At 43.2% G+C, this 13,433-nt stretch overlaps 1 protein-coding gene across 1 annotated transcript in view; it reads left to right on the plus strand.

Moving 5' to 3' along the window:
- Positions 1-13,433, plus strand: part of ANKFN1 (ankyrin repeat and fibronectin type III domain containing 1) — a 482,658-nt gene that overhangs the window by 242,157 nt on the left and 227,068 nt on the right. Inside the window, exon 4 of the mRNA XM_081109618.1 lies at positions 10,277-10,317. Coding sequence (XP_080965744.1) covers positions 10,277-10,317 — 41 coding nt within the window. The remainder of the gene's footprint in view (positions 1-10,276; positions 10,318-13,433) is intronic.

Here is a 13,433-nt window from a genome sequence, read left to right on the forward strand (position 1 = left end):
AGCTGTGCCTTCTTGCCTACAATGACCTTCCCTCCCCTTCGATGAGCTGCTCCATCCCAGCTTTCTGTTTAAATAGCACTCCCTGGCACACAGCCCTAACCTGGTGCCCCAGACAAAATCCATACCCTCTATTTTTGTGGCTAGGACTCATCACAAACTCTTACAGTTTCACTTTTCTATGCATAGAAAAAAAGACTAGGGCAATGGTTAAAACTGTAATAAGACTGTGGGTCCTTTTTCTGTTTGGTTGGTTGGTTTGTTGTTATTTGTTTGCTTTTGCTTTTTGTGTTGTTCAAGCTGTCCAGTGGTTAGAATGTACAACTTTTAAGTGGAGTAGCTCCAGGTAACAATGCCATTTGAAGTATGCCAGGGAGCGCCTGGAGGGAGTGGAAATGAAGATCAGTGGCTGTGTGGAGATCATTGCACTGCAGGGTCAGGGCGCCAGAGTGGTCATCAATGCAAACGTGACAATGACCAAGAAAGGTGGGAGAGGAGAGGCAATCTGGGGGCTGCATGCCACAGGCAGAGGGAGGCAGAAGAAAGCCACGTGAGCAGTGGATGCGGAAAAGGAGGTGCAATTCAGTACGTGGGCAAGAGCCACAGAACGTGGTCTGGAAGGGTCGCTGGGACTCAAGGACAGATAGATCCTGCACCTTTATGCAGTTGTGTTTTGGAAGTAGATACAATAGTGGTGTGCCCTTGGAGAGAACTGTGCAGATGGGAAAGCCTCTTCTCCATTCTGGTGAGGAGAAGGACTGAGGAGGAGACAGAGGTGAGCTCTCACCTTAGAACAGGGTCCAGAAAGCACAACAAAAGGGACGAAGACAAGGAGGATGGAAGGGCATGGACCCAAGAAGAAGGGGTCTTGTTGAGACAGGAAAGAAGTGGCCAAGGACAGCTTAAGTATGGCTTTTCGGTGGGCACAGGCACAATTAGCAGGCATCAAGGAATCAGAAGTCTAGGACGCTGGCTGGGCACAGACAGGACTGCTCCGTGGGCAGGCACCTGATGCTGTCTTGCAGGACCCTGTGCTTAGTTTCATGCTCTGTCGTCACTGTCTTGAAGTTCTTAGTAATTTCAAAGCAAGAGGCCTCACCTTTTCATTGTAGCCTGAGCCCCACAAATTCCATAGCTGGTCTTGGACATGTGTATGGGTGAGAGGCAGTGTCAGTGTGGATAGCTGCTGAGTGGACACAATCCGGTTGCTGGAGAAAGCTGAAGGTGTATCTCTTTAATTGCCATCTACTGGTGGGCCACTGGGTTGAGTATTCTGTTAGATGCTGCAGAGACAAATCCTATATAATAAAACCCTAATATTCAAATCTACCGAACAGTGGAATGACTGGTTGCTATGACACGCCCTGACCACCAGGAGGCAGACGCTCATTGCAGGAGCTGCCCCCTGGTGGTCGTGTGCTTCCATAAGGGGAGCGCTGCTCAGCCAGAACCCAGGCTCATGGCAGGTGAGCTCAGAGGCGATAGCGGGAGCCTCTCTTGCCTCCGCAGCAGCACTAAGGACACCTCGCCAGACATCCCCTAACTAAGGGGTCCCAGATTGCAAGAGGGTGTAGGGTGGGCTGAGGGGGCCTTCCCCCCTACTCCCCCCCAGTGCACAAATGTTGTGCACTGGGCCTCTAGTAGGTGAATAAGAAGTTGCCTGAGCTCATGCTCTGATTCATGTAGAATTTGAGCCACTGCTCTTCTGTTGGAAGAGTTTTAGAGCAACATCAACTGAGGCCACCTTTTGTGAGATGGAACTTCAGTGTGATTTTCAGATTTTATGTATAGGGACTTCATCAGTTTTTGTAAGTGACTTCAAAGGAAATTATTTATTAAAATTGATGGCTAGGTAAGCACTGGCCAACGATCAGCTTTCATATTATCTGCAGCAGATTTGAAAGATACTCTGTTCCTTGCCAAAACCCATCTCTTTGACATTTGAATAATTAATTCTTAAAAATCTATGATTTAATTATAAAGGTTTGGACAGTTGCCTATGAGGCATGGAAGGGTTTTATGAGTCTCTAGACAGATGATAGAAATTGGAAAAGAAATGTTTGGAAGTAGAAAATATTTGGAACCAGATAATATTTTAATGATGTTGTGGAGGAAAGAGTTGAGTATAAGTCAGCAATAGCGAACCTTTTGAGCTCCGCGTGTCAGCATTTTGAAAAACCCTAACTTAACTCTGGTGCTGTGTCACATATAGAAATTTTTTGATTATTTGCAACCATAGTAAAACAAAGACTTATATTTTTGATATTTATTTTATATATTTAAATGCCATTTAACAAAGAAAAATCAACAAAAAAAATGAGTTCATAGGTTTGCCATCACTGGTATAAGTGGAGCCTTAAGATATCCTCGGAGTGAACCTTAGCTATGTAGCTTTATTTCATTTCATTTATTTATTTATTTTACATATATATTTTTTTATTTCAGAGAAGAAGGGAGAGGGAGAGAGATAGAAACATCAATAATAACAGAGAATCATTGATCAGCTGCCTCCTGCACACCCCCTACTGTGGAGCCTGCAATCCAGGCATGTGCCCAGACCTGGAATTGAACCATGACTTCTTGGTCCCTGGGTCCGTGCTTAACCATTGAGCAACACCAGCTAGGCTGTAGCTTTTATTCTGTTTTTTTCTTTTCTTTTTTTAATTCCGGCAGGATTATTTCCTGAAAGCTGCTGGCACAGGAATCAGAGACCTTTCTGGACACTAGTGTCAGCCAATCAGAGAGAGGTGGTTTCCTCAGCAGCACTCTGTTAGGGAAGCACAGAACTAAGAGCCAAAAGGTCTAATTCTGCTCCTCGAACAAAGCACTGTGGCCCTCGAGCCTCAGTTTACCCATCTGCAAACAAAGACATCAGGTGAGAAGGATGTTAATGATGCAGAATTCCGCCTAGTCTGGCCTAAAATGCGTCTTTGGCCTCTTACTACTTCAGAAATTCAGCATCCCACTGGGAAATTAAGCTTACTGGCAATTCCTATGCAAGATATTAACACCCCCCCCCCCCACACCAAATAAAAGGTTTTTATTACAAGATGTGAAAGGAAAGGGAAAAATAGGGACCTATAAGAAGAAAAGTGGATGACAATGGTGAGGACAGTGACAAAGCTTTAAAATTTCTGCAGAATCCTGGCAGATAACCTTCCCGCAGAGGCATCTGGCTTGAGGTCCCCCTTTAGGACCTGAGGACAATGGAGGCATCTTCTACCACAGCCCAGTAAATAGCTCAGGGTTAAACGTGGAGCTGGTAGTCAGAGGCCCCCTCCTCCCAGCCACCAGGAATCTTTCCTGCCCTCCTGTCTGTAACATGGCCTCCCTCCTGCTCAACCAGCTCCCTTTGCTTTATTTTAGGAATTCACTTCCTCCTACAGCAGAGTCTCTCCCACACCATGCACTCCCAGTCCAGGTCATCCTTGCATTTCCAAATGCGCATGAATATATCCTGCTAAACAAAAGGCCACCCCCTCTGGGTTCCACCCTTTAGTGGCACAAAGGAATTAGTAGAGCTGTTCCAAATTCCACCACATACCACATTATGGCAAAGGGAAGGCACGGGGGCGGGGAGGGGGGTGGGCGTGCAGGCAGAGGTGCACTCAGGGCAATGGCGATGTTGGGAGATAGTTTGGTTGTCGCGACTGGGGAGTGGGAGGGAGGGTGGGTGTGTAATACTGTCATCTAGTGGGTAGAGGCCAGGGATGCTGCTAAACATCCTAGAATGCACAGGGCCATCTGCACAGCAAAGAATTATCTGCCACCAAATGTCAATAGTATGAAGACTGAGAAACCTTGATAGAGAGATTTATTTTCCCACTGATGCACATAATTCATCCCCCTGTAGAAGGCAGCTTGGATTTTAAATAATATTTTTTCACCATGTGATGTTTGTTTAAAATTAGTCCATACTTACCTTTGTCAGCTGAGGGAGTCTGGGTATAGAGCTTCTAAATAGGACCTGTATTTCCTGCGGAGTAATTACTCGGCTCTTCTCTCTAATGGATTTACCTATTAGGGTCTTAACAGTTACACATCCTAACAGCTCTTCAAATTCAATGTCTAAATGTTGGCTACAGCTGTGGGTTAGGCCTACATCTCTTCTTGCCTGAATTCTACCCCCTAGACTGCAGTGATGGCGAACCTATGACACACGTGTCAGAGGTGACACGCGAACTCATTTTTTTGGCTCATTTTTCTTTGCTAAATGGCATTTAAATATATAAAATAAATATCAAAAATATAAGTGTTTGGTTTACTATGGTTGCAAATATCAAAAATTTCTATATGTGACACGGGCACCAGAGTTAAGTTAGGGTTTTTCAAAAGGCTGACACGCCGAGCTCAAAAGTTTCGCCATCACTGGGCTAGAGAGTCATTAGGTTCAATTCAAGCCTGCTCCTCCTCCCTAAGGGACTGTATCACCCACCTAGCCCCCCACATCCAATTGGACACCTGGTTTTGCACTCTCCTTAGCCCCTCTTCTATCTATCTATCTATCTATCTATCTATCTATCTATCTATCCTCCTTCTCTCTCTCTCTCTCTCTCTCTCTCTCTCTCTCTCTCTCTCTCTCTCTCTCTCCCTCTCTCTCTCTCCTCTAGTTCAGTCCCTTGGCATTGACATCTGGATTAGTTCAATAAACCATCCTAACTACTCATCCTTCCTCTAGGCTGACCTTGCTGCAATTCACAGCTGTACGGACACCAGGGTGGTATTTTTGACAAAGCAAATCCATTCAGACCTCTCCTTTACTTTAGAAACCTTTAAATACCCTTCCTGGTTTTCAGGGTAAAATTCAAACCTTTATCTGGATGGAATGATTGCACTAGATGGACTCTTGCTTCTCTCTCTCCCCACTTCTGATTGCTTTCTCATGTAACATCTTTTGGTCTAGCTATTTTGAGAATCTTAGTGTTACCTCGGCTCATGCCCTGTCTTTGTGCCTTTGCACATGCTGTTCCTCTGACAAGAATGCCCTTTCCCACCTCTTCTAGCTGATCTTATTCATCTTAGAAACTCAGTTCCAACATTGCCCCTCGGGGAAAGCTCCCCTGAATCACCTGGGCCATCATTCTACAAGTGTGTCCCTCAACGTGTTTCTCAAGAAGGGTTCATTGGTCACATACATTTGGAATGTTACCCCCCTCTCTGGAATTTGTAATAAATATTAGACTATTAAAAGCTCTGCAAAAATGTTATAAGAAAAAGACCAATTGAACTACCTTTAGTGTTTTCACAAACTTACTTGATCATTTAACTTCTTTTCTTCACAACCTCATTACCAGCCTTCTTTGAACAAATCTACTTAAGCTGATTGAGGAAAAACATCTATTTTCCTGATACTGTCCCAGGTGTAGCACTGCCATAGTACTTACTGCATGTCCTTGGAATTTTGGAGTCAGTCATTTTCTTAAAATACTATTAAGAGAATAAGTTTCTCATGCAATAGACAGACTGCAAACATCTCGGTGGTAAAATAATCACCACATTTTGTCTGTGTTATATGTCTAACACCTGGAACACATTTTCAATATGATATGTACTTGATAAGTAAATACATTATTGGCCAAAAGAGTACCTACCATCTACTTTATTTGCTATTGATAATTAACATATTATTTGAATAGTGTGCACAATAAAATTATTTTGCCAAAATATCCCCATATGAAAGACAGAATACAATTCATAAGATTCCTGGAATGCTTTCTGGGGGAGCCACGCTTTGGGGGTTTCTTAGTGTCCTCGTCCTAAAGACTAGAGTCTGTGCTTGCTCTGGCGTGTCAACTGGGGGTCAGTATGGACATTTCTTTGTTGATTTGGGAGTCATTTTTTGGACTCGCTGCTGTTGCTTTGTGTTTGGTGTTTGAGAAGGCCATAACTAATGAATACATCAATTGTCTGTAAGTTGAAGAGAGAGCTTACACTCTGCATTTGCTAGGAGGATCCGGAGAACTTGGAGGCCTCCCTCATTCCACTCAGTTGAAGGGTCCTAGCCAGTGGTCCGCAAACTCATTAGTCAACAGGGCCAAATATCAACAGTACAACGATTGACATTTCTTTTGAGAGCCAAATTTTTTCAACTTAAACTATATAGGTAGGTACATTGTTATTAACTTAATTAGGGTACTCCTAAGGCTTAGGAAGAGCCACACTCAAGGGGCCAAAGAGCCGCATGTGGCTCACGAGCCGCAGTTTGCCGACCACTGTCCTAGCCTATCAGTCCATTCACTAAGGAAAGAGTCTCCCTTTACTGTTCACCCCTTGTAGACCCACTATTACTTAGGAGACCCCAACAGCCTACCTGCATATGAGCTGAGGACCCCTCCTCTCTTACGAGTCAGAAGATCTGGGTGTGTGCAGACAAGTAGCCGTGGGGAAGAGAAAATGTACAAAGCATTATAGGAGAGTCTGCAGACTGAAGGAGGAAACAGCAACATAATCAGAACAGATGACTCTTGTGAGTACCCTTAAGGGAAGAAATAAAAAGAATGCTAAAAGAAAATAATGTGAGTTCCTAGGGAGACCAGAGAACTTATTACAAAGGAGCAATCTGAGAAAAAGAAAGAGTTCTTGGAACTCAAAAACATTGTTGGAAATGGAATTGAGTGTCCTGAAGCTCAGATGGAAGAATTATGCCATAAAGAGGAAAATCTCAAAGCAATGTAAATTATGAGTGCAAAGCAAAAAATAGATGTGGAAGATGCATCCTATTGTTGTTAGAGGATAAATGAGTTTGACCTTCTTGAAGAGTAATTTGGACTCTCCATCTAGTAATAAGCTGTATACACCCTATTATAAAGTTCTCAGCATTCTAAGAAATACCCTACAGTGTAAGAGCGTGAGTCCAAAAATAAATGTTCAATATGCTTTCTGCAAACTCGTTGAATAGCAAAAATTCACAAGCGACTTAAATGTTCATCAATATGGCTGGGTTCAATACATTAGGGCATGTCCATGAATTGATTCTACTTAGCCCCTAAAGGAAGAGGAGATCCATAAATAACAATTTAGAATGCATGGCCATGAAAATATCAAGAGAATAATTTCTATATTATAGAAAATCATATAGCATGACCTTGTTTTGTTGAAAAAATTTTAATATATGAATATGTACAAAAGTGTATGCATGCATGTGTGTTTTCATAAGCATAAACAACAATTGCAGTCAGCAATGTTAGCTGTTTTTATTGTTAAACATGAATTTTTCTTCCGATATTATCCCAATACTGCCCCAGTTAGACTTCCCAGAATTCTTTTTCTAGATTGGAACATCAAAAACCACCTTCCCTCCTCACTGACCACCTTGTAATTTTGTATTAAATCATCATGTGCTCTGCCTTGGCCAGTGTGGTTCAGTTGGGTGTTGTCCTGTGCACTGAAAGGTTACTGGTTCCAGTCCCATTCAGGGCATATGTCCGGGTTGCAAGCTCAGTTTGGTAGGGGGCATGCAGGAGGCACCAACAGATGTTATGCTTTCACAACTCTCTCTCTCTCTCTCTCTCTCTCTCTCTCTCTCTCTCTCTCTCTCTCTCTTCCTCCCTCCCTCCCTTTCTCTCTCTCACCTTCCTTCCTTTCCCTCTAAAAGTCAATAAAAAAATCTTAAATAAGGAAGTAAATCATATGCTCCCTCCAAATTGTCTACTGGTCTCTCCAACCAGACAGACATTATCATGAGGGCAGGGAATGAATGTATTATTCGGGTTTAGCTCAATGTCCTCCACATACCAGGCACTCGATACACATTTAGCAAATGAGTTAGTAAGTTTAAGGACCCTCTTTCTCCTTTAAGAATTCAGGCTTTTCTTTTTCTAATGTAGAAAGAAGCCTAGAAGAGCAAAGGTGAGTTTTTCTGTCCCTCTATAGCCTATGAGACCTCACCACCCCATTGTCCGTAATGGCTTTATTTATTTTGTGACCCAAGAACAATCAGTACCAGCGCATTTAGCTACATGATGCAGTCTCAAGGGCAGTGCTGAGTAGGGTTCAAAGTAATCAATGATAGTGCGGTGAAACTTGCCCCAGTGAAGAGCTCTTGTCCAGTGAATTTGTGGATGGATAACAGATGGTTTTCTTTGTTAATACTTTCATGGCTACAGAAGAACCGGATATCAGAGGCAGTAGTGAAAACTTTCCTTAGGTGAGAACATTCTACATTTGTTTCCTAGCAACAAGTCCCTCCAGGGAGCCAAAGGGTCCACAATTTCAGAGGAGTTTGGAGGGGTGAGTGGGAGGGCTGTGTATATCATGCAGGGAGGTCAGACCGATGTTCCAAATTTCTTCCAGTCAGTGCCGCATAGAACACCTTGCTAAGCCACACCATAGGATTCAGCTAAAAAGGTCAACTCGATAGAAATGTATCCGAGTAAAGAACTTGTGTAAAACACTGTGAAAGAAAAATTACCCCTTTTCTTCCTGGGCCCAGCAGTTCCGTAATTTAGCAGTTGGTAAGTCTAGGAGCCTCACCCCCAACCGTGTCCGTGGATAGTAAATGAGGAACCACGTGGCTTGCGAAAGCATTTAGGGACTTTTCCCATGTGGGATGATGCTCTGACTCAATTATACTCAGCAGTGGGAGGCATGGAGATGAGAGGTAGGCAATCTGGGAGAGAAAGGTGGGACAATATTAGGGCTTTGGCTGCCAAGAGTGGAGATTCCTTACCCAAGCAAGGCTCTCTCCATAGCACCTTCCTAGCTCCAGTGTCATAGACTTATCTTCTTATTTGGTTTTTCCAAACTGGCCTTCTGATAGTAAGAATAACAAGAACAGTAGCAACACCAGGAAGCATTTACCCAGTCCCCACTGTGAGCCAACTTATGCCACTACTTTACACATATTATCTTCTTTAACCCTTCCATGATTCTTCGAAGTAGCCACCAACATAATTTCTATCGATTTGCTGGTCACACTATTACTACAAATGGCAGAGTTTGGAAAAATATTGCCTGCCGAAGTGACCAAGCTGACTTATCCAGACTCATGTGGGTAGCATGACAAGAACTTTTTCTAGGTCTGAGGACCCTGTGACTGAGTGTTCAGTCCTGGAGATGACCTGAAATTGTCTGAGTCTCAGAATGCGAAGTGTTCACACCAATCATGGGGACTTACCTGACACCCCCCGTTAGACCTACTCCCCTGAAAAGCACTCCTTTGGCTATAACTGTGGTAGATTTAAAAAAATAATGGATTTGGAAGCAAGTGGAGTTGTGGTGGGATAACACCACACTGAATAATTGCCTACACCAGTGGTAGGCAAACCGTGGCTCACGAGCCACATGTGGCTCTTTGGCCCCTTGAGTGTGGCTCTTCCACAAAATACCACGTGCGGGCGTGCAGGTACAGTGCGATTGAAACTTCATGGCCCATGCGCAGAAGTCAGTTTTCGGCCTGGGCGAGTCTATTTTGAAGAAGTGGCATTAGAAGAAGTGGGGGGTACATTCGCTGAGGTCAACCCCTCAGATTGAGGATGTTTTTAGCAAAGGCCAGCTTAGGAGTACCCTAATTAAGTTAATAACAATGTACCTACCTATATAGTTTAAGTTTCAAAAATTTGGCTCTCAAAAGAAATTTCAGTCGTTTTACTGTTGATATTTGGCTCTATTGACTAATGCGTTTGCTGACCACTGGCCTACAAAATTGGCAAGTGCCTCTCAAGCACAGACAGTCTAATTGTTTCTCTCTTTTCACTGCCTTCTGGAAACACCACTCCCCAGAAACACTCTCTGTTTCTTGGAAAAGAAACTTGTCCACTTATCCCAATAAGCATGAATTGAGAAAATCATAGCCTTTAGGAGGAGTTTCATATAGTGGAACAATGTGTTAGAACTGGGCCTACAAGAACATGTCCAATGTCCATGTGAACCAGAAGCAAGAGAAGGATGATTCTAAGCCAGCGGTCGACAACTGGTGGTCCGTGAGGTCCGAAAGGTTGGCGACCGCTGCTTTAAGCCATTGAACGGGGCCCTAGGCTCTCAGGTTTCCTCTTGCCAGGATCGCACCTGGGACACAACATCAGCCTTGAGTGATCTTGAAACTCTAGGGTGTGCAGGGCGGGGAGCTGAGCATGAAATGAGATGCTATCGTTACTCCCGTGTTTTCTCTCTGGGCTAAAGCTTCTTGTACCTCTAAGAAGTTTCCCATTAAATATGTTTTCATCTCTGGATTTCTTATTTTTCTCAGTCAGTGGCTGGACCTTCAAGGGCAATTCACTCTTTTTCATTTTGAGGTGGTGACTGTACAATTTTGTAATGCACTTTTCTCTCTCTGTTTCAGAGGCTACCCTTCAAAGACAGACACTTCACCTGCAGCAAAATGTAAGTACATTTCCTCCTTGCAATGTCTACTTCTCCGCTGTCATCCTGAAAACCTCCCAATCATTAAGGCTCCCTCTCACATTGTTCCACTTTTAAAGTCCGGCTTCACAAACACGGCCACGATTAGAACTACCTTCCCTACCCTTGATCTGTAGAGCACTGCAGAGCATTTTATAAACTGTTTGAGAAGCAAATTGCACTTGATCAGGGTTATGCCTATACTGCATCTAAAAAGCTAGTAAAAAGTGCAGAGGAGCCCTAGCCAGTTTGGCTCAGTGGGTAGAGTGTTGGCCTATGGACTGAAGGGTCACAGGTTCGATTTTGGTCAAGGGCACATGCCTGGGCTGTGGGCTTGATCCCTAGTAGGGGGTGTGCAGGAGGCAGCCAATCAATGATTTTCTCTCATCATTGATGTTTCTATCTCTCCCTCTCCCTTTCTCTCTGACATCAATAAAAATAATTTTAAAAATATTTTTTAGATAAAGTGCAGAGGAAAAATTAGGCAATATTCTTTTAGACATTATGACCCTCAGACAGCAAACATTTGAATATGCAGGTTCTCTCCCGTGGCTGCCGAATTTATTACTCTCTGCCCAGCTGCTCCTCACAGTCACAGGCTGTTTCAGGTTGAATAGCATTGTCGGTATCTTGATAATGCCTTCCCGTGGGTATTGCATTGAGGCTGCTCTGTAAACCAGTGTTCTCTCTAGGACGAAACTATTATGTTGCTTTACTCTTGGCATTGCCAGTGTCCGTACCCAAATTCCAAACTCCCTCTATTCTAAAGACCCAATAAAATGACACCGGGTTTGAGCAGGGAGTTTTGAGTATTTTAGAGGTTGGTCTACGTGATTGGAAATAATTGGGAATGAGTATGAGAATGTTTCTTGCCTCTTTTTAATAAAAATAAAGTTTATATTCTCTCTAGAATAAATTGATCCCAGTGCTACATACAGATATTCAAACATCAGCACAAGAAACATTCATCCTTAAAACCACCCAAATATTACATCAAAGTATTAAGCATTCACAGGGATATTTTGGAAAGTCAGTCTCTGCATGATATTGCTGTGGTCTGTATTGCATTGTCAAGACACCTGCATGTTATGAATATTTTAAGCGGCTTTCATGGATGGAGTCACGTTAGACTTTTATGAGCAGCACTATCACGAGTATTTTATTTGTACAAGTGTTAACCTTTGACCGTATTTTCTCTTTTGAATGTGGAAACTGTTCAGGAGAAAATGTCTGTGTTTACTTTGTTTATTTCGTAGCTCTTTCATCACACAGTTTCTGCTTATGTAGGTTTACCACTGCTTTTTAAGGATTTAATTTTAAATCCTAATAATAGTTGCTATGTGTTCACGGCGAACATTAGGTGGATGGCAATTTAAAGCAGCATTTTAAATCATTCTGTGCAAATACGCAACTAGAAACACATTTAGGACAATTACCTCAAGATCTCTTTGTCACAATTTCAGTCGAAAGCACCTTTATTGTCCCGGATTTGAGGGGTGGGGAGGGGAGAAGGCCAGCCATTTCACCTTAGAGGGGTGAATTTGTGATTGCTTTATTTTCACATTTTTTTTCTCAGGGAAATGCAAAGTGGTTGGTGACCTCTTATGCTAGTGAATATTCTGAGAAAAACATGTGGGCTAGGAGTTTACACTATCCAGACAAAATGGATCAACATACCTCTTTCTCATCATCTCTGCACAACTGGTAGAAACTTGGTCTGAGCCGTGGCATCATGGCAACACATTCAAATCACCAGGCAATTGTGACTTGGGTTCGTTTTGGCAACCGGACTGGATCAGCCCCTTCTGGGGGTGACATCATTCCTAATGATGATTGCATTAGACAACCAATGCAAGTGTTAACAGCCTCATCAGCGCCCCATTCAGATGAGCCCTCATCTAGGTGAATGGCTGGAAGCTTTCAAAGTAATTGCCCTAACTGGTTTGGCTCAGTGGGTAGAGCGTTAGCCTGCGGACTCAAAGGTCCCAGGTTCGATTCCGGTCAAGGGCATGTTCCTTGGCTGCGGGCACATCCCCAGTGGGGAGTGTGCAGGAGGCAGCTGATCGATGTTTCTAACTCTCTATCCCTCTCCCTTCCTCTCTGTAAAAAATCAATAAAATATATTAAAAAACAAAAACAAAAACACACAAAAAACCTTTACTAGGCCCTGGAAAAGTATATGGGCCCCATAAAACCCCGAGGCCACTGAGGGAGGATAATCTTAGCCAAGTCAGGAAGGAATACATATAGAGCAGCGGTTCTCAACCTGTGGGTCGAGACCCCTTTGGGGGTCAAACAACCCTTTCACAGGGGTCGCCTAAGACCATCGGAAAACACATATTGAATATATAATTACATATTGTTTTTGTGATTAATCACTACGCTTTAATTATGTTCAGTTTGTAACAATGAAAATACATCCTGCTTATCAGATATTTACATTACGATTCATAACAGTAGCAAAATTACAGTTATGAAGTAGCAACGAAAATAATTTTATGGTTGGGGATCACCACAACATGAGGAACTGTATTAAAGGGTTGCGGCATTAGGAAGGTTGAGAACCACTGATATAGATGTACCTCCAGAGATAAAGAGGGCAGGTGATGGAAGAAAACTCATGACCAAACAACAAAAGGCTCCTGTCTGAGTCCCTGATCAACCCCTTAGAAACTGGATGCTTTGGGGGAATGTTACTAACCCAGGGGTGGGCAAACTTTTTGACTCGAGGGCCACAATGGGTTCTTAAACTGGACCGGAGGGCCGGAACAAAAGCATGGATGGAAAGTTTGTGTGAACTAATATAAATTCAAAGTAAACATCATTACATACAAGGGTACGGTCTTTTTTTTTTTTTAGTTTTATTCATTTCAAACGGGCCGGATCCGGCCCGTGGGCCGTAGTTTGCCCACCCCTGTACTAACCCCTTCGTTTCTAAGGGTCTTCATTACAGGTGGGAGGAGGGGAAAGGAAAACGCTGTTCCTGCTTCCATCGAAGGGTTGCTGTGATGAGCACATCAGATGATGTTTCCGAAAGATGTTCCCATCCAACGATGGTTTGTATCTTTTAGGGATTTTTGATCAGATTACTGGAGGCT

The sequence above is a fragment of the Myotis nattereri genome (genome assembly GCF_964212035.1).
Source record: "Myotis nattereri genome assembly, chromosome: 16".
Classification (NCBI taxonomy): Eukaryota; Metazoa; Chordata; class Mammalia; order Chiroptera; family Vespertilionidae; genus Myotis; species Myotis nattereri.